This window comes from Astyanax mexicanus, chromosome 23, assembly GCF_023375975.1.
Source record: "Astyanax mexicanus isolate ESR-SI-001 chromosome 23, AstMex3_surface, whole genome shotgun sequence".
Taxonomy (NCBI): domain Eukaryota; kingdom Metazoa; phylum Chordata; class Actinopteri; order Characiformes; family Acestrorhamphidae; genus Astyanax; species Astyanax mexicanus.
In genome coordinates, this window is record NC_064430.1 from 2,477,931 (window position 1) to 2,498,705 (window position 20,775).

Here is a 20,775-nt window from a genome sequence, read left to right on the forward strand (position 1 = left end):
TCTCTCCATCTTTCTGTTTTTCATGTTGTGATATTAAAGTGAGGTTTAAAAGTCTCTCCATCTCCCCCTCTCCATTTCCTCCATCTCTCCTCTCTCCATCTCCTCAATCTTTCCTCCGTATCTCTCTCTCCATCTTCCCATCTCTTCTCCATATCTCTTCTCCATCTCCTCATCTCTCTTTTCTCCATCTCCCCTATCTCTTCTCTCTCCATCTTCTCCATCTTCTCCATCTCCTCCTTCTCTCCTCCATATCTCTCTATCCATCTCCTCCATCTCTCTCTCCTCCATCTCTCTGCTCTCATCTCCTCAAACTCTCTTCCATCTCTCCTCTTTCCACCCCTTCCATATCTCCTCCATCTCCTCCACATCTTCCCCATCTCTTCTCATTTCATCTTTTCTCCAAATCCTTCATCTGTTCTCCATCTCTCCTCTTACCATCTCCTTAATCTTTCCTCCATATCTCTCTCTCTCCATCTCCCCATCTCTTCTCCATATCTCGTTCCATCTCCATCTCTCTTTTCTCCATCTCCACCATCTGTACTCTCTCCATTTCTCCATATCCTCCATCTCCTCCGTCTCTCCTCTCTCCATCTCCCCCTCTCCATCTCCTCAATCTTTCCTCCATATATCTCTCTCCATCTCCCCATCTCTTCTCCATATCTCTCTCCATCTCCTCCATCTCTCCTTCATCTCCTTCACCTAAGTCTCTTCTCCATCTCTCCGCCCATCTCCTCTGTCTCTCCTCTCTCCATCTACCCTCTCGATCTCCTCCATCTCTTCTCTCTCCATCTCCTCAATCTTTCCACCATATGTCCCTCTCCATCTCCCCATCTATTCTCTATATCTCTTTCCGTCTCCTCCATCTCTCCTTCATCTCCTTCACCTCAATCTCTTCTCCATCTCTCCCTCCATCTCCTCTGTCTCTCCTCTCTACATCTCTCCTCTCTCCATCTCCCCATCTCCATCTCTCTTTTCTCCATCTCCGCCATCTGTACTCTCTCCATCTCTCCTCTCTCCTTACTAAAAGAAAGGATTGATTCAGTAAAAATAAATGAAGTAAAGTTTACTAAAAGAAAGGATTGATTCAGTAAAAATAAATGAAGTAAAGTTTACTAAAAGAAAGGATTGATTCAGTAAAAATAAATGAAGTAAAGTTACTAAAAGAAAGGATTGATTCAGTAAAAATAAATGAAGTAAAGTTACTAAAAGAAAGGATTGATTCAGTAAAAATAAATGAAGTAGTTTACTAAAAGAAAGGATTGATTCAGTAAAAATAAATGAAGTAAAGTTTACTAAAAGAAAGGATTGATTCAGTAAAAATAAATGAAGTAAAGTTTAATAAAAGAAAGGATTGATTCAGTAAAAATAAATGAAGTAAAGTTTACTAAAAGAAAGGATTGATTCAGTAAAAATAAATGAAGTAAAGTTTACTAAAAGAAAGGATTGATTCAGTAAAAATAAATGAAGTAAAGTTTACTAAAAGAAAGGATTGATTCTGTAAAAATAAATGAAGTAAAGTTTACTAAAAGAAAGGATTGATTCAGTAAAAATAAATGAAGTAAAGTTTACTAAAAGAAAGGTTTGATTCAGTAAAAATAAATGAAGTAAAGTTTAATAAAAGAAAGGATTGATTCAGTAAAAATAAATGAAGTAAAGTTTACTAAAAGAAAGGATTGATTCAGTAAAAATAAATGAAGTAGTTTACTAAAAGAAAGGATTGATTCAGTAAAAATAAATGAAGTAAAGTTTACTAAAAGAAAGGATTGATTCAGTAAAAATAAATGAAGTAAAGTTTAATAAAAGAAAGGATTGATTCAGTAAAAATAAATGAAGTAAAGTTTACTAAAAGAAAGGATTGATTCAGTAAAAATAAATGAAGTAAATTTTACTAAAAGAAAGGATTGATTCAGTAAAAATAAATGAAGTAGTTTACTAAAAGAAAGGATTGATTCAGTAAAAATAAATGAAGTAAAGTTTACTAAAAGAAAGGATTGATTTAGTAAAAATAAATGAAGTAAAGTTTACTAAAAGAAAGGATTGATTCAGTAAAAATAAATGAAGTAAAGTTTACTAAAAGAAAGGATTGACTGAAGTAGAGTTCTCTTATTTACTCTGTGTAACTCTATTTAAGTCTTGAAACTGAGTTGAAGTTACTTCAATTTATCTTAAAATTAAATTTACTTAAAAAAAGAAATGCAGAGAGTTGTGAAACTTTTTTTAGGTAAATGTTACGCATCATTATGCATCATTTCAGTGTGGTTTAGAGAGCCAAAATGGGGTTATATTTGGTACAGTAGCTGTATATCATTAAAAGCATGTATTCTACAGTAGATATACTCATTCAAATCCATTCAATTCACATTCACAAGCCTACTATCATCTTACTCCAACTAGATCTCAAGCACATCCAGCTTTTGAGGACTATTTTTTCTCTTATTTTTACTCACATTCACTGAAATCAAAAAGTGCTTATTAATAAAAAGCTACAGTTTATTATTTAATACAAGTAAATAACTGTAACCACTTCTGTTCAGTTGCTGAGGTTAAGGTTGGAGTTAAAGTGTAATTACATGTATATACTGTATGTATATATATATATATATATATATATATATATATATATATATATATATATATATATATATATATATATATATATATATATATACAGGCATGTACACAGATAGAACCCAAGACTTGACCTGAGCTCCGGCCTGTTTGCCCTCATGCTGTTCAAGTGTCCACATGGCCGGTGTGAATAATAATGGTGTTTTACAGAATATCACCATTCATCAAAACTCTTTTCACTACAGTCCAGATCAGCCTCTGAGCTCCTGCTCTCTTAAATGACCTGCTTCTATTGGTCTCTATTGAATCATCACTCTTCATGGACACATCACTACAGAGCTGTACTGTAAAATCTACTAATAAAATATACAGTATTAATCAGAATCTGAATCCCATTGACCATCAGTCAAATATATGATATAAGAATAAAAATTACATAAGAAAATTGTAAACTAGCATCTCTTCCTTTGAACATCTCTGCTGGATAAGATTTTCTCAGTCAGCTTTATGAGGTAGAGTCACCTGGAATTCAGTTAACCTTTCAGTTAACAGCTGTGCTGAACTCATCAAGAGTTAATTAACTACTTGAATTTTTTGTCTCTTAATAAAGTGCTTGAGAGCATCAGTTAAAGTAAAGTAGTGAAAGTTGGTATATATGGTCAGTGATGGCATAGTTACTTTGAATGTGTTTGGTTATGGTTCCTGTGGTTATGGTTGCTAAGCAGTTGCTAAGCTGCACTCTAAAAAACAGAGGTACGATATGAGTACTTTTTTGTACTCAAAGGTACACTCTTCATAATTGTACCCTCAAAGGTACAATACTGGTCTTTACAGGGTCAGATTTGTTCCCTCTGAAGTACAAAGTCATTTCTAACAGCAATAAGTACAGATTTGTACCATTTAACCAGCCAAAGGGTACATTCAGTATTCTGCATCACTGTACTAATGAACAATATATATTTTAACAGCACATTTTTTATTTGAAAGCCAGACAATTTTGGATCATCAAGTTTTTGAGCCATTTTTAGTTGATGACAATGTTTATAATTTTTATAATCTTTACTGGCACAAAAACCATGGGTACAAAAAAGGACTTTCACTGAAAGGTACTTTTTTGAACCTCAATATAAGGTACAGCCCCAGCGACAAGCTTTGTACTCTTTTAAGTACAAATCTGTACTTATATTTCTTAGAGTGTGTTACTAGTTTGTTGCTAAGTTTTTGCTAGGATGTCCTAGTTGATTGCTATGTAGTTTCTGAGTGGTTGCTAATGTGTTGCTAGGTAGTTGCTAAGGTGCTGCTATGGTATCCATGGTGGTTGCCAAGGAGTTGCTAGGGGGTTGCTAAGGGGTTGGTAGGCAGTTGCTTTGCAATGCGCAGCCATAATTTATATATATATATACTACCATTTAAATATTAATTATGCCAGGTAGGTTGTGAAAAAAAAATATTGGATTCTTTTGATATAATACAATTTACTCTCATATAAATAGTGCACAGTACTTAGCCATTTAGAATTTCTCATAATAGGAACCTTCCTCTTATCCATAGCAATTATTGTATTTCATATCTGTGCAGTTTAATGCTGTAATATTAGAGGAAGTTCTACTTTAAATTGCTTGTTACTGAAAAAAAGAGTTACGCATTGCTGACATCACTGTATACAGTGAATAGTGAATATTTGAGTAATGTTCTAATCCATATTATGAGAAGCAACAACAACTCAACTAAATAAAGACAAATACTTTAAGAAAGAAAATCCTGACAATCTAAAAAAGAAAAAAATTCAAGAACTTTTCAAGAAAGTATTCTCAAGTGTGGTCACTGTAAGGCCATTAAAACATTGTACTGATGAAACTGGCTCTCATCAGGACCGCCCCAGGGAAGGAAGAGCAAGAGCTTCCTCTGTTGTACAGGATAAGTTTATTAGTTCAGAGTTACCAGTCTCAAAAAAGTTAACAGCTAAGATCAGAGCATCTAAATGCTTCACAGCAGAGTATTTTTGCTTGTTTAACACTTTTGAGTTACTACAAAGTAAGAAAAAAGTGAATAAAATCGTTGAGAAGGTGTGTCCAAATGTTTGACTGGTACTGTATATAGAAGGATTTAATGCAACTTTGAATTTGTTGCTTCAAAAACACCATCAAATACAGAATACCGTTGACCACATTACATTTAGTCCACTTCTTCATTAGAGGAGCAGATACCTAACCAGGAACGTCTGTGTCAAGAACTACTCAACTAAGTAAAGAAAAAAAATTTCTTAAAAGGTCATTCAGTGCAAAAAGAATTTCAAGAACTTTTCATAAAAGAATTCTTAATTGAAGTCACTGCACAGACCATCAAAATTCATCAAAATTATACTGATGAAACTGGCACTCATCAGGACCGCCCCAGGGAAGTCAAATCAAGTCAAGTCAATTTTTTTTTATGAAACATATGTAAAAGACATCAAGTGTCAATCAAAGTCTTGTACAATAAAACAAAATTTAAAAGAAAGAAAATCAGTGATTAAACTATAAAATATTCCTAACTCCTAATCTATGATATAGGGAGAAAAATGAATGGAACCACTTTAAAATAAGACTACCTTTATAAAGGGTTTATAAATGGTTTACAATTAGTTTATTAATGGTTACTAATTAGGTTGTAAATGCCTTAAAACCCATTAATAATCAGTTATAACACATACATAGAAAGGGCGACAATGACCTGTTGTTTGCCAAATAGTGAACCCACAGCCATCTATACTGTTGCTGTAGGATATAAAATTAAAAAAATAAAAATATTCAGAATGCAATCAAAAACAAGTACTATAAGAACTTTCTTGAATTTGGGGTTTTATATATAGAGGCCGGTAAAAAGTGTGATCCAAACGCTTCAATCTGTTCTACTTGAATCAATGCAATAAAATATTTATGACCAATCAGCTTTTGTCTTTGGACTGTCATCATTTCAGATTTTTTACAAGACACACTTTTTTCTCACTGTGATTTATCGTTTCTGACCCTCCTGTAACACCTTCCATCTCTCTTCTTTCCCTCCATCCAGCTTCATGGTGACTCCAGCCCTGTCCTTCCAGAAGCAGCCGATCAGCTACAGCCTGCTGATCAATCCCAGCAGCCTGTTCAGCATCCAGCAGGAGACGGGCGAGATCAGCCTGACCCGCGACATCGACTACGAGACGGACCAGCACCGCTACCTGCTGCTGGTGAGAGCCAGCGAGAGCAAGGACAGCCTCAGCAGCGCCGCCGAGGTGAGCAGCCCTTCTCTCCAGAATCAACCAGAGCAAAGATCAGATCCAGCAGATCTGCTGCAGGAGCTTCTGTTTCCTGGTTAAAGCAGCTCTTTAACACCGTTTTCTATTCAGTTTTCTATTCAGTCGCTGCCAATTCCTGCCAAAAGGAATGATTGATGTGCTCTGGTCTGGTTTAGTTTAGTTTAGTTTAGTTTAGTTTAGTTTAGTTTGGCATGAGTTAAGTTGTGTTTAGTTTACTGTAGTTTAGTTTAGTTTCAGATGGGTTTGGTTTGGTTTGGTTTGGTTTGGTTTAGGTTGGGTTGGGTTTAGGTTGGGTTGGGTTGGGTTGGGTTTGGTTCGGTGTGGTCTTCTCTGGTCTGGTTTAGTTTAGTTTGATTTTGTCTGGTTTGGTTTAGTTTGATTTCATATTGTCTAGTTTTGGTCTGGTGTGGTTTGGTTTGGTCTGGTCTGGTTTATTTTGGTTTATTTTGGTTTGGTTTGGTTTGGTTTGGTGTGGTGTGATCTTGTCTGCTATGCTCTGGTCTGTTTTGGGTTTGGTTTGGAATGGAATGGGTTTGGTTTTGTGTGGTCTTCTCTGATCTGGTTTAGTTTAGTTTGATTTTGTCTAGTTTTGGTTTGGTCTGGTGTGGTCTTCTCATGTTTGGTTTGGCTTGGAATGGGATGGAATGAGTTGGGCTTGGTTTGGTTTGGTTTGGTTTTGTGTGGTCTTCTCTGGTCTGGTTTAGTTTAGTTTGATTTTGTCTGATTTGGTTTAGTTTAATTTGATCTTGTCTAGTTTTTGTTTGATTGGATGGGTTTGGTCTGGTCTGGTTTATTTTTGGTTTGGTTTGGTTTGGTTTGGTTTGGTTTGGTTTGGGTTGGGTTGGGTTGGGTTGGGTTTGGTGTGGTGTGGTGTGGTCTAGTCTGGTCTGCTCTGCTCTGGTCTGTTTTGGGTTGGGTTTGGTTTGGAATGGAATGAGTTTGGTTTGGTTTTGTGTGGTCTTCTCTGATCTGGTTTAGTTTAGTTTGATTTTGTCTAGTTTTGGTTTGGTTTTGTGTGTTCTTCTCTGGTCTGGTTTAGTTTTGTTTGATTTTGTCAGGTTTGGTATAATTTGATTTGATCTTGTCTAGTTTTGGTTTGGTTGGATGGGTTTGGTCTGGTGTGGTATTCTCTGGTTTGTGTTTAAATTGGTCTGCTTTGATTTGGATTAGTTGGGTTTGGTCTAATCTGGTTTGGGGTTTGTTTGGTTTCGATTTGGCGTTGTATAGTTTATGTTAGTTTGCTTTGAGGTTGTTTGATTTTTTCTGGTTTGTTTGGGTTTTGCTTGGTTTAGTTTAGTTTGCTTTGAGCAGCGGCGCTGAGGTGAGCAGCCTGGGTCAGGAGGTCTTCTCTCCAGAAAGAACAAGAGCAAAGATTAAATCAGGCAGATCTGCTGCAGTAGCTTCTGCTCTCCTGGTTAGGAAGCTTTGCTGGAATAGTGGCTTTTTAACACCATTTTCTATTCAATTTTCTATTCAGTCGCTGCCAATTCCTGCCTGCTAACTGTAAGAAGATGAAGGTGCTCGGGGGAAAAGTGAACATTAAGTGCCCAATTCTGTTACAAGAGATCAGGTCAGCTGATCCAGGACCTTGAAGCCTTTTCACACCCAATTTTATTCTTTCAATTGGTCTAACAGAGCAGCAGTATTTCCAATTCAATCAATGTTTCGATGTTCCTCCACTGTGGGAGGTGGAAGCCACTATTAGAAGCTTCCAGTAACACAAATGGCATCTACGTAAGCATGTGAGCTGTTAAGTATGTGACCCTTGATTGGTCAGATCAGTAGTTGTGCCACAAGGTCAACCACTTCAATATTAGGGTTTTCACACTTTGAACATTTGTCTGGTCTGTTTTAGTTTAGTTTGGTTTGGGATGGGTTGGCTTGGCTTGGCTTGGCTTTGGTTTGTCTTGGGTTTGGGATTGGTAGGGTTGGGTTGGGCTGGGATAAAATGGGATGGATTGAGTTGTGTTGGGATGGTTTGGGATAAGATCGGTTAGGTTGTGTTGGGATAAGATGGGATGGGTTAAGTTGTGTTGGCAAGGTTTGGGTTGGGTTTGATGTGGTCTGGGAAGGGATTTGTTGGGTTTGGCAAAGCTTGGCTTGACTTGTGTTTGAGATGGGATGGGATAGGATGGGATGGGTTGGATTAAGTTGGGTTGGGTTGGGATGGGATGGGATGGGATGGGTTTGGTTTGGTTTGGTTTAGTTTGGTTTGGTTTTGTTCGGAGTGGGTTTTGATGGGATGGGATTTGTTGGGTTTGGTTTGGTTTGCTTTGGTTTGGTTTGGTTTGGCACGGCTTGGCTTGACTTGGGTTTGAGATGGGATGGGATGGGTTAGGTTGGGATGGGGTTGGTTTAATTTGGTTTTGTTTTGTTTGGGATGGGTTTCGAAGGGATGGGATGGGTTTGGTTTGGGTTGGTCTTCTCTGGTCTGGTTTAGTTTAGTTTGATTTTGTCTTGTTAGGTTTAGTTTAGATTTAATTTGGTCTGGTTTTGGATTGGTTGGGTGGGTTTGGTTTGTTGTGGTCTTCTCTGTTTGGTTTGGGTTTAATTTTGCCTGCTTTGGTTTGGATCAGTTTGGTTTGATCTGCTCTGGCTTCAAAACCCAAGTGCACCAAAATGCATTACAACAGACCAGGTGAGAAGAATATTTTTGCTCATTGGTTAAACCTGTCTGGGGTGGAGCTAGAAAATAAATGGAATATAAGGAGGTTTAACATAAAGTAGGGACGGATATGGCATTATTTGTTTGGGACTGGAGCACCTCCTCCTCTCAGGGGTGTGGGAGTGGTTATATGGTTTTTGGTCTTGTTGGTCTGTTAATTAAACTGCAAACATCTACTGCTCTGCACTAACAGTGTGAGGAGGGTACCATTATGATGTTTTGGCTTTTTGCTTCACACCAGCTGAGCTGAAAACACTTGTGATTGTGATTTTGTCACAGCAGGCAGATCCGCTGTTTGTGCTGTCACCTTTTTTAATTGAGTGTTGAACAGTTTACTTAGAGAAAGTAAATAAAAATAGCTGATAATTCTGCCAGCAGTTTTTATCAAATAGGTTCCTTAATGGCTTCTTGGCTTGCAGCAGTATGTAAGGTTTAAATTACCATCTGCTTCAGGAACTTTTGCTTGAGAATCTTCAGTTTCAAACTTAAGAGAAAGTTTTGGAATCGTTTTTGTAATTTTGCTATTTATAGGTTTATGTTTTAGTAAAATTATTGTTGTTTTTTTATTCTATAAACTACAGACAACATTTCTCGCAAATTCCAAATAAAAATATTAGAGTCATTTAGAGCATTTATTTACAGGAAATGAGAAATGACTGATTTAACAAAAAAGATGCAGAGAACAAGTTCTGATTAATACAGTTTTAAGAGTTCAGAAATCAATATAATCACAGTTTTCATGAATCTTGGCATCATGTTCTCCTCCACCAGTCTTACACACTGCTTTTGGATAACTTTATGCTGCTTTACTCCTGGTGCAAAACGTATGAAAAACATCTGAATTTAGGGGTGCTTAAACTTTTGACAAGTTTTGGCCAATACACAGTCCTACTAACCTGGAAAAAATAATTGGTGTAAATTGGCTTAAATTGCCGTAAATTGGTGTAAATGCATTTATGGTGTTGCTAGGTGATTGCAACAGAGTGACAGGTGGTTGCTATGGTGCTGCTAAATAATTGTTAGGATTTTCCAGGTGGTTTCTATGATGCGGCTAAGTTTTTTCTATGGTATTAAAGGTGATTGCTAAGTGGTATCCCAGGTGGTTGCTATGGTGTTGCTAGGTAGCTGCTATGATTTACCTGTGTGGTTGCCATGGTGCTTAATAAAGAGTTGCTATGATTTTCTAGGTGGTCTCTATGTTGAAGTGTTTTCTATGATATCACAGGTGCTTGCTAAGTGGCCACTATGATGTTGCCCTGATTTCCCAAGGCTGTTGCTATGGTGTGGCTAAGCGGTTTCCACAGTGTTGCTATGTGGCTACTGTGGTATCCCAGGTGGTTAATATTGTGTTGCTAGGTTGTTGTTATGATTTCCCAGGTAGCTGATAATGTTGCTGAATAGTTGCTATGGTATCCCAAGGTGGATGCTTAGTGATTGGTGGATTCTAGGTGATTGGTGGATGCTAGGTGATTGGTGGACTTTTGACAAGTTTTGGCCAATACACAGTCCTACTAAACTGGTGAAAATTGGCGTAAATTGGTGTAAATTGGTGTAAATTGGTGTAAATTGGCGTAAATTGGCGTACATTGGCGTACATTCATGATCAGACAGCCACACCACCATCCTCCTCTTGTCTATCAGCTAGTTAACAGAAAATAAAATACCCTAATCAAGCGTTTCACTGCTTTTCTCTCTGCTGGTTTAACCTTGCCCATTCAATGCACATGAAAGCTTCAGTTTTTTCAGGATGTAATTACAGCTCTCGAGAGACTTTACCCTCTATCAATCCATAATTATCACGAACATTTACAGAAAAAAGACTTTCTCATCGTTCCCCTCAGATGAGTCTGAAAACAGTATGCTGGATTGTTTCTCTGCAGAGCTTTAGGAGATTCAGAGCTCTCCTGGAAGCTCTCATGTCACTCCCTGAACACTCTGATGTCTCACTCATTCAGATGAACCTCATCAATAGAAAGAGAGAAAGAAAGAAAGAACGAAAAACGAAAGCACACTTCAGACGGAGCCTTCCAGCCCAACTGCTCTCAAACTGCTTCACAAAAAAAAACCTATATAAAATAAGCCACATGCCACGGCTAATTTCTTTTAAGAGCCGTTATTGATTTCTCACTATTAGAATCTCTTTTAGGAGCTTTTATCCTGTGAAAGATCTGAAGCTGCTATCTTAAAGAACAGCACACGATCACACAGATAACAATAATCATAAAAATAAATAATAAACCTTATTTATGAAGCACCTATAAAGCACCTTTTATACAATAAACTTCAGCCCAAAGTGATGTACATACAGAGAGGTAATCAGAATAAAAAGGAAAATGGAAAAAGGACAAAAACACAGTGAAAGTAAAGTCAAATTAAGAATTAAGATAAGACAATAGAAAACTGCAAAAAAAGGGCAAGTAAAATAATAATATCAAGCAAAATTAAAAAAAAGTTGTGACTGTGACATATTAAAATAAACCAATTAAAACAAAAAATAACATAATTTCAAAAAATCTAAACAAAACATAAAAAGAAAACAAAAATGTACAGTAAAAATGTATCAGTTGTTAGATAACCGATAACCTGAGATAAAGCTCAATCCTCTAGCTTTTTATTGAATTGCAACGTTTAAAAACAAGATTTACGTATAACCTGAGGGAAGTAAAGAATGATTGTGCAGCCAATTTGGATTCCACTTCCACATTAAATAGCTAATAGTGTTGCTATGCGGTTGACATTGTCATCCAGGTGGTTGCTATGATAGTGCTAATGTGATTTTAGGTGGTTGCCAAGGGTTAGCAGGTAGTTTTCACAGTGTTATTAAGCGGTCTTGATAATATTTATATGGGCTGCTAAATAGTTGCTATGATTTTTAAGTTGCCACTTTGGTGATGCTAAGTGGTTTATTTGATATCACAGGTGCTTGCCAAGTGGTTACTAGATGGCTGTTATGGTGTCGCTAGGTGATTGCAACAGAGTGATAAGTGGTTGCTATTTTGCTGCTAAATAATTGTTAGGATTTTCCAGGTGGTTTCTATGGTTCTGCTTAATGTTTTATATAATATCATAGGTGGCTGCTAAGTGGTTCCCTGTTGGTTGCTATGTGATCGCTAGGTGATCGGCATGGTGTGACAGTTGGATGTCATGGAGTTGCAAGGTAGCTGCTATGATCACCCAGGTTGTTGCTATGGGGTTGCAACAGTGTTGCTATATGGCTTCTATGGTATCCCAGGTGATTAATATTGTGTTGCTATGTAGTTGTTATGATTTCCCAGGTAGCCTCTATGATGTCACTGGTGGTTGCCATGGTGCTGCTAAATAGTTGCTATGATTTTTTCAGGTGGTTTCTGTGTTGAAGTGTTTAATTGCTAAGTAGTTACCAGGCCATTGCTATTGTGTGACAGTTGGCTGTCATGGTGTTGCTAAGTGGCTGCTATGGTTTCCCAGGTGGTTAATATTGTGTTGCTAATTGTGTTGCTGAATAGTTGCTATGGTATCCCAGGTGGATGCTGGGTTGAAACTGACTCCTGCAGCCGGAATACCTCTTTTCTTCTTAGAAAACCTTTTTTTTATGCAGTTTTCCAGCTCTTGTCTATCCATTAGGGAGCTGTAAAGAAGAATTATCTGAAGCCCGATGCTTTGTGATGTCACACGTCAAATATGTAACACATTAAAATCCCATTATTTAAGAAAGCAGAGCGATTCCTGTCCAATTACCACACCTTTCATAAATCCTCTGCTGTCGGCTCCGTCGATAATGAGGTTAATTGCGGTGTTTTAAGAGTACAGTGATTAAAGCTGGAGCGTAGTTGTGTATCCTGAACGTCGCCTCGCCTACAGTATAATTAGGATGTATGGCGGGACGCATTGTTGACGCCGTTCGCCTCCACGCCAAGTAATTGTCACTCGGGCCGAATGGATGAGTGAATTAGAGAGAGCGGCGCCGGGGAAAGTGCGAGAATGAAGATTTATTTTAAGGCGCCGCCTGATGGTCTCACCCATGCCTCTCGCAATAACACGACCCTCGAGGATCCAATCTCGCCGTGTCGAGGCGTGATCTGTGCTGCTCAGTGATCCATAGATCTTGCCTGGCCCGAGGCGAGGCAGCCGGCTCTGGAGCGATGTCTCAAAACAATGGCGTGACACGGCGCACTCGGCCGAGAGAGAGGCCGTGATGACTGCGGTAAGAGACAGCCAAAAGACTGGCAGATGCTCCTCAGTTCTGTCAAATCTTGTCAACTGAAGACTCGGGGTGAAAGAGAAAGAGAGAGAGTGAGGGAGAGAGAGAGAGAGAGAGAGAGAGTGAGGGAGAGAGAGAGAGAGATGTTGCACAGCGAGTGCAGTCAATGGTACAGGCGTGATGGCGGCATCTGGCTACACCACACCATAGTAACCACTCAGAAACACCAAAGCAACCACCTAGAATTTTGTGCCAGATTTCCACGTTTTTTAATATTGGCACAGTTCCCCAATTTCCTATTCTTCGTTCCTGATAAAGTGGTGGGTGCAATCACCAAGCATCCACCCGGGATACCATAGCAACTATTTAGCAACATCATAGCAGCTATCTGCGAAATGATAACAACTACCTAGAAACACAATATACCATAGGATCCACATAGCAACACTGTGGCAACCACTTAGCAACACCATAGCAACAGCCTTTGAAATCATGGCAACACCATAGTGGCCAACTGTCACACAATAGCAATCACCTAGTAACCACTTAGCAAGCACCTGCAATATCATTAAACAAAAAAAAAAAAACTTTAAACCCTTTATAGCAAAAATTATAGCATATTTTGCAGCACCATGGAAACCACTTGATTAATCATAGCAGCTACCTAGCTAACAATAGTGACCACCTGGGATACCATAGCAACTATTCAGCAACATCATAGCAGCTACCTGGGAACTCATAACAACTATCTAGCAACACAATATTAATCACCTGGGATACCATAGCAACCACAAAGCAAAGTTACTGTGTGCAACACCCCATCCACAGTCTGGAAATTCATGGTGACACCATTGCAGCCACTTAGTAACACCATGACAACCAACTGTCACACAATAGCAATCACCTATTAACCACTTAGCAAGCACCTGTAATATCATAGGAAACACTTTGGCATAGAATCCACCTGAAAAATCAAAGCAACTATTTAGCAGCACCATGGAAACCACTTGGGCAATCATAGCAACTACCTAGCATACCATAGCAGCCAACAACTTAGCAGCAACACAGCAACCACTTAGACATGACAACCAACTGTCAAACCATACCAATCAACTGGCAACAGAGAGAGAGAGAGAGAGAGAGAGAGAGAGATAAAAAGATATAAGAAAAGTTTCTCGATGGTAATAACCGTGACCAGCGGCTCTGGCTATAGTTGTCCATGCAAACAAAATGAACATTAACATTTTAATAAAACATTATAGTCATTATGGCTTTTAGCTAAATATATATATATATATATATACTTAATGGTATTTTATGGTAGTTTTAATGATATTTTTCCCCTTACATTTCTCCCCCTTATATTACTTTAAGTAGTTTTGAAACCAGTACTTTTACACTTTTACTTAAAGAGTGAAAAGCTTTAGTTAATTCTTTTTCAACTTCTAAAAAAGTATTTTATTAAACCTGAGTATCTATACTTCTACCTACAGAGTAATGAAGCATTAGCTGCTATGGGACATGGAAAAGGTTCTGGGAGACGATACGATAAGTTTCTACTATAACATTGTTACACTCACAGCATTAGATAAGGGGTCACATTTAGTGTAAATCTGTGTAAATTGGTGTAAATTGATAATCACACAGTCACGTCTCTTTTTGTCTGAAAACAATGGCGTGACTCGGCGCACTCCGCTGCGAACGAGGCCTTAAAGGCTTCAGTAAGAGACAAAAGAGCCAAAAGACTGACAGATGCTCCTCAGTTCTGTCAAATCCTGTCAACTGAAGGCTCGGGATAAAAGAGAGAGAGAAACAGACAGGGAAAAAGAGAGAGAGAAAAACACAAGAAAAAGCTATTTTTTCATTCCCATCCACCTCAGCTTTTCCGTCACCCGGCTCGCCCTCCTCTCTGTCCTGGGTTCATCAGTCCATCACGCCTCCAGCCATGTTTCCATCTTTCCTGTTTACGAAAACAGTGGACATTACCTGCCAAAAAAGACGTCCAGGACATCGAGACGCTCCAGGCCAAACACAGTCCTGCCCTCGTCTCTAAATTTGCAGTGTCACATCCAATACGCAACAGAACACGCAAACATGATGATAATGGACTTGATGGTGGATTGTTGAGGAGACCTGATGGCCATCGTTTCCTGGACCTTCAGAAAAATGTTGTTTTTGAGAAAACAATGTCTCCAATCTAGGGGAACTGAGGTCGCCTTCCTTATAGTTTAATAAAGAGTTTTTAGTTTTTGTCCCGCCCTTCAACAAAAATGGTCAGAGCCAAACAATGCAAACCAATTTACGCCAGTGATTTAAAATATGGTCTTGTATGAGTGGATATAAATGTCTGGTGACGTTGCAAAGATTGACATGACTTCCAGGGTTGGTCTGAGACACCTTTAAAACAGAAACAAATCCAATCTCTTAAACCACATTTATATAATATTTTAATCTTTTACACTACTGTCTGATTATTTTGGAAAGGTGTAAATACAGCAATCGGAAGATAACTTATGGTCGTCTTTGTCTGGTTACAAATAAACAATAGAGCGGTAATTTGTAGTGTGATCTCAATCTGGCCCAACAAAAACCGGGCCAGACAAAAACAATTCAAACCAACTCAACTCAACACAACACAATGTGGTCAAGTCAAGCTTAAACCTAAACCAACCAAGGCAAGCCAAGCCAAACCAAACCAATTCAAACAAAATCAAAATCAAACCAAGCCCAAGTCAAGCCAAACCAATCTAATCCAATCAAAATCAAACCAAGCTCAAGTCAAGTTAAACCAATCCAATCCAACCTAATCCAATCGAAATCAAACCAAGCCCAAATCAATCCAATCCAATCCAAAATTATACTAGGCCCAAGTCAAGCCAAACCAATCTAATCCAATCAAAATTGAACCAAGCCCACGTCAAGCAAAACCAATACAGCCCAATCCAATCAAAATCTAAATCAAACCAAACTCAAGTCGAGCCAAATCTATCCCAATCCAATCAAAATCAAACCAAGCCCAAGTCAAGCTACAATCCAATTAAAATCAAATCAAGCTAAAAAAAACAAACCAATCCAATCCAGTCAAAATTAAAATCAAACCAAGCCCAAGTCAAGCCAAACCAATCTAATCCAATCAAAATCAAACCAAGCCCACGTCAAGCAAAACCAATACAGCCCAATCCAATCAAAATCTACATCAAACCAAACCCAAGTAGAGCCAAATTAATATATCCCAATCGAATTGAAATCAAACCAAGCCCAAGTCAAACTAAACCAATTCAACCCAAGCCAATCAAAATCAAACCAAGCCCAAGTCAAACTAGAATCCAAACAAAATTAAACCAAGCTAAACAAATCAAACCGATCCCAAGTTAAGTCAATCCAATCCATCCCAATCCAATCAAAATCAGTCCAATCTAATCCAATCCAATCAACAAACCAAACCAAATAATTTAAAAAACAGGTTTATAAACTTAAAACACTGCCTTAGAACCTCCTTTATGTTTTGACCGCAGAATAGTCTTGTCACATTTGGCGCAACAGCAAATGTCAACTTTTTTAGTATAAGATCACTGAATGTTTTATACCCTGATCCTGGAGCTGCTCCCGGTGCTCTTGGTGAGTCGGGTGCTTGGTGGGTTGATTTGTTGGAGCTCCCTGTGGTTCAGGCTGGTCTGAAGTAAAGTTTCTCAGTGCTGGAGGTTACCTGAGCTGGCCCTGAGGTGGACTACACTCCCAGACTTTATGAGAGCAGATAGACTCTCTCTCTCTCTTTCTCTCTCTCTCCTCTGATTCGTACAGTCTTTCTTCATCACTTCTCCACCTGGAAAGAAAAAAGAGAAAATAAGCCTTTTTCTATTTACCACGGGGAGCGGAGAGGTGCTGGAAGCCTCGCTCTTCCCCTCCATCCTCTTTCAGGGTTGCTTTCTGCTGTTTGATTTGGAGTTATGGGCCTTGTTAGAGGTAGAAATAGGAGTAATGGTTCAGACAGTGGCCTGTCATTGGACGTTTGACCACTTCTGCAGGAGCTCGGTCTATTTTGATCTCTCCAGTTTTGAAAGTTACTTAGCAACTGCCAGAAAGCTTTATTTCCAACGAGAGCTTTTCTCTCCGTCTCTTACTCTTCCTCTCTTCCTCTATTTCTCTCTTTCTCTCTTTTTATCTTCCTGAGTCTCATTCTGTCTCTCTTTTCTCCCGAACAAAGAGTTTTCTCCTGCTAAACCTTTTCAGAAACACATGAAATGTAAAAGCGCTTCATGCAAACTTCATAAGCTAACCTTGACATAGTGTAGCTTTAATAATTGATTTCTCTCGCCGTTTGAATGCAGGGTTTTATATTCAGACACACATGCGGATCTATCCCAGACTACAGGATTAAAAACACTATACATATATCTTTCCTTTTAACTCCATATATGAAATTTGATTTTGAAATTGGCCTCATCATATTTCAGATTCAATAATTCATATTAACTGATCAACACGTTTATATAGATTCCACCGAATGGGTGCCATCTTCCAAATTAAACTTATTTTTTAATCATTTTTCAACTCTGAATGTAATAACACATTTAACTATTCAAAACATCTACAGGTAAAATTGAGGCAGATATACTTCATTTTTTTATGTGACATTTAAAAAGCATGTTTAAGAAAGGCTTTATTTTAAAGAAATGGTTGACTGTATGTTCAAATAATTTATATTTATGACAACAAAAATCACTCCTGTTAATAGTAATGGCACTCATTCCTGTTACTGGAACTCACTCCTGTTGCTTTTTATGTTTTGAGTAACAGGAATAAAAGTAACAGGAACAAATGTTTAGCATAAAATTAGCAAAAAACATAAAAAATAGCTAAATGGCGGCTATGCTAATAGCATGAGGACACTGAGCACATTCTAGGGATTTTCATTGTATTATATATATATATATATATATACATATATATATATTTTTAAGCATAGATGGGATTTGAAGTTACACAACAATGCAAAAGAAAATTATATTACTCTGAATGATTTTAATATTTATATTTCATGGTAAGGTTTGTAGTGAGTGAGGACAGGAAACAAATGCAATATTTTATTATTTTATCAATGTATATTATTCAGTCGGATTATTCAAGACAATATTGCTTCTTCTTCTTCTTCTTCTTCTTCTTCTTCTTCTTCTTCTTCTATTGAAAGCAGTCTGACTGTTCATAATCCTGTTTCATACAGAAGCTAAATCCTATCAGAAAATAGGTCCCAAATCGCTCAACAAGAAGTATGATGGTAAAATACAAGGGTTTGAATTATTTATTCATCTATACCTCCATTATTCCCTTTTATTCTTGTTTTAATTATGTATTATATCTCTGTAAAGTGACAATTGTTTTGTTACCCTGAGGCAACATCATGTAATTGAAGGTTGGAAGATATGAAATAATAAAGATAAATTAAATAATGTCAGAAGTCAGATCACCTCCACCATCAGGATATGCATTTAAAATACCTATGGTATGGCAGGTGATTACTAATGTGTTGCTAGGCAGTTGCTATTGTTTTTTTATGTGGTTGCTATATTATATGTTATGTGACTGCTAATATTTTTCAAAAACTTGACCACGCAGAATATTATAAAATACCTTGGCAACCACCTAGGGTGGGATAGCAGCTGCTTTTCTGCCACTAAGAAAAAACATAGTAACAATTTTGGCTTAGCAACAACTTCCTAGCAACCACTTAGCAGCACCTTTGAAACAGAATGGGATACCTAATCAACTGCCTAGCAAATGACAGATAGATTTTATGTGGTTGCTGCCATGTCCCAGACAGTTACTATGGCAAAATGGTTGCTAAGCAGTTGCTATGGTATAATATGTGGTTGCTAAGTGGATGCTAAATCAATGGTTGCTAGGCAGTTGTTTAGGTATGCCAATTGGCTACTACAGTTTTTCTTAGTGGTTGCTAGACAGTTGCTATCACATACTATGTGGTTGCTAAGTTTTTGCCAAGTGGTTTCTAGGTTGTTACTTTCATCTCTGAAGTAAATACTATAGCATTGATAAATGGTTGCTAAGCAGTTGCTATGGTATTATAAGTTGTTGCTAAGTGGTTGCTATCATATCCTAGATCAATGTCTAAGGTGTTTGTCTGTCCCATAGTTGGTATTGTGCTGCTGTGGTATCCTAGATGTGGATTAATGGATGGATGAATGGATAGATAGATAGATAGATAGATAGATAGATAGATAGATAGATAGATAGATAGATAGATAGATAGATAGATAGATAGATAGATAGATAGATAGATAGATAGAAATATTTCTTGCGACCCTACACATTGCAACAGGAGAGGATAGCTTCCACACCTGCAGCAGAAATGGATTTTAAAATATCTCTGTTTCTTTGTCAGTAAAACAACGGTATGGTGAAACTGGCACTCATCAGGAACGCCCTAGGAAAGGAAGAGCAAGAATTCTCTCTGTTAAGAGCTACTCCAGCATCTCTGACGCATATTTTTCTGTACCAGTTCTGTAAAACTTGAGCAGCGGTTAGGCTGTAAGTGTATTTTTTATGAACTTCTCTGTAAGTTGAGGTTATTACTGTGATTTGTGAAGATAAATCAATTCAGCTCCACTCAGTTCACACTCAAAACTCTATTAAACTGCTAGTGGAAGCTCAGCTGTCGGGAGTAATATTAGGACAGCTTTGCATATTAGCTGAAATGTTTAGAGAATGTTTCTGTGGGAGTGATATTAGGGGTAAGATGTATAGAAATAGACTTGTGTTTATGGATTTTTCTGAACGGTACCTGAGGCCTGAATGCCTGAAGTAGATCTGGCTGGAGGAGATGCAGTGGTTGGATTTTAATGGCTGTTCTGGAAGAAGCTAAAAGCAATAGTATTCAATAGAGCAGAGTGATATGACCTCAAATCAATTCAACAATTAATTAGACCACAGATGGCTCTGAATGCACTGACGTGATTGGCTGAGACACTTTCCCGGATTGCCAATATTGCCAGATCAGAGCATTCTGACCAGAGCCTTAAAATTAAATTACAGAGCTACATACAAACAAGCGGTGTATGGAAATATCTATATGTTGAAGTATCGCAATATTTTGTTTTACTATATTGAATCAATATCAAAAATACAGTATTTAATTTTAATTATTATAAAGATTGGTGTCAGAAGTGGTTCATTTAGTGTTGTGTTTAAGCCCCGCCCACTATTTACTTATCCAGAGCGACTTACATGGTTATTACGTGATGTTAGGAGTCTTGCCAAAGGACTCGTATAGTTGTATCATAGTATAGTCACCCAGAATGGGAATTGAACCGCAATGTCCCACATGATGTGGCAGCTCACTGGCAGCTAGTGGTGTTATCCATTGCACCACACCAGTCACCGGTCACTGTATAGCAGTGTTTCTATATAGTCCTCTTTCATTAGATCCAACAGTTTTTTTTTTGTTTGGTTTTTTTTTTTTTTATAAAAAGTAAAATGAGGTCACCCAAAAACAGTGTGTAAGACTGGTGGAGGAGGACTTATGATAAAATAAGATTTAACATTTTTTAATTGCAATTTTTTATGCAATATTATTTCAGTTTGAGGTTCTGAATGTCAGTTTTGATACTTGTTTTTGTCTTGCCCTAGCATTTGCACTGCAGTGAAGGGGTGGAACAAACTATTGATATTGTGACATATTGTATAAATTTTGTTCGTGATGAATTATCAATGTGGTGGCGCTGTAATCTATCGAAAAGAGTAAACCTATGGTGAAGAATATTGGTTGTTAAAATTGATAATTCCTGGTATTTCAGATTTTTTATTGTCATTAAAACAAGTACAGGAAAAAAAGTAAGGTGCAAGCCTTATAGTGCAAATATAAGAACTATAAATGAAAATACAAAACAATATAAAATGACTCAAAACCGAGAATATTTCACTGAATTTAATTAATTATTTTTTTTTTTTTGCTCATTTAGGAGTATTTTATTCTCTTCAGTATCACAGATGCCACTGAGTATCGTAAAGAATTGTCTTGAGATATATATCGAATATCAGGAGTGAGATCATCGTTATCATTGGCAATAT

The 20,775-nt window shown here is 37.5% G+C and overlaps 1 protein-coding gene across 1 annotated transcript in view; it reads left to right on the forward strand.

Moving 5' to 3' along the window:
* si:ch211-186j3.6 (neural-cadherin) overlaps nucleotides 1-20,775 on the forward strand; it is a 488,562-nt gene that overhangs the window by 160,283 nt on the left and 307,504 nt on the right. The window contains exon 4 of the mRNA XM_049470897.1: nucleotides 5,620-5,824. Within this exon, the coding sequence (XP_049326854.1) occupies nucleotides 5,620-5,824 (205 nt within the window). The remainder of the gene's footprint in view (nucleotides 1-5,619; nucleotides 5,825-20,775) is intronic.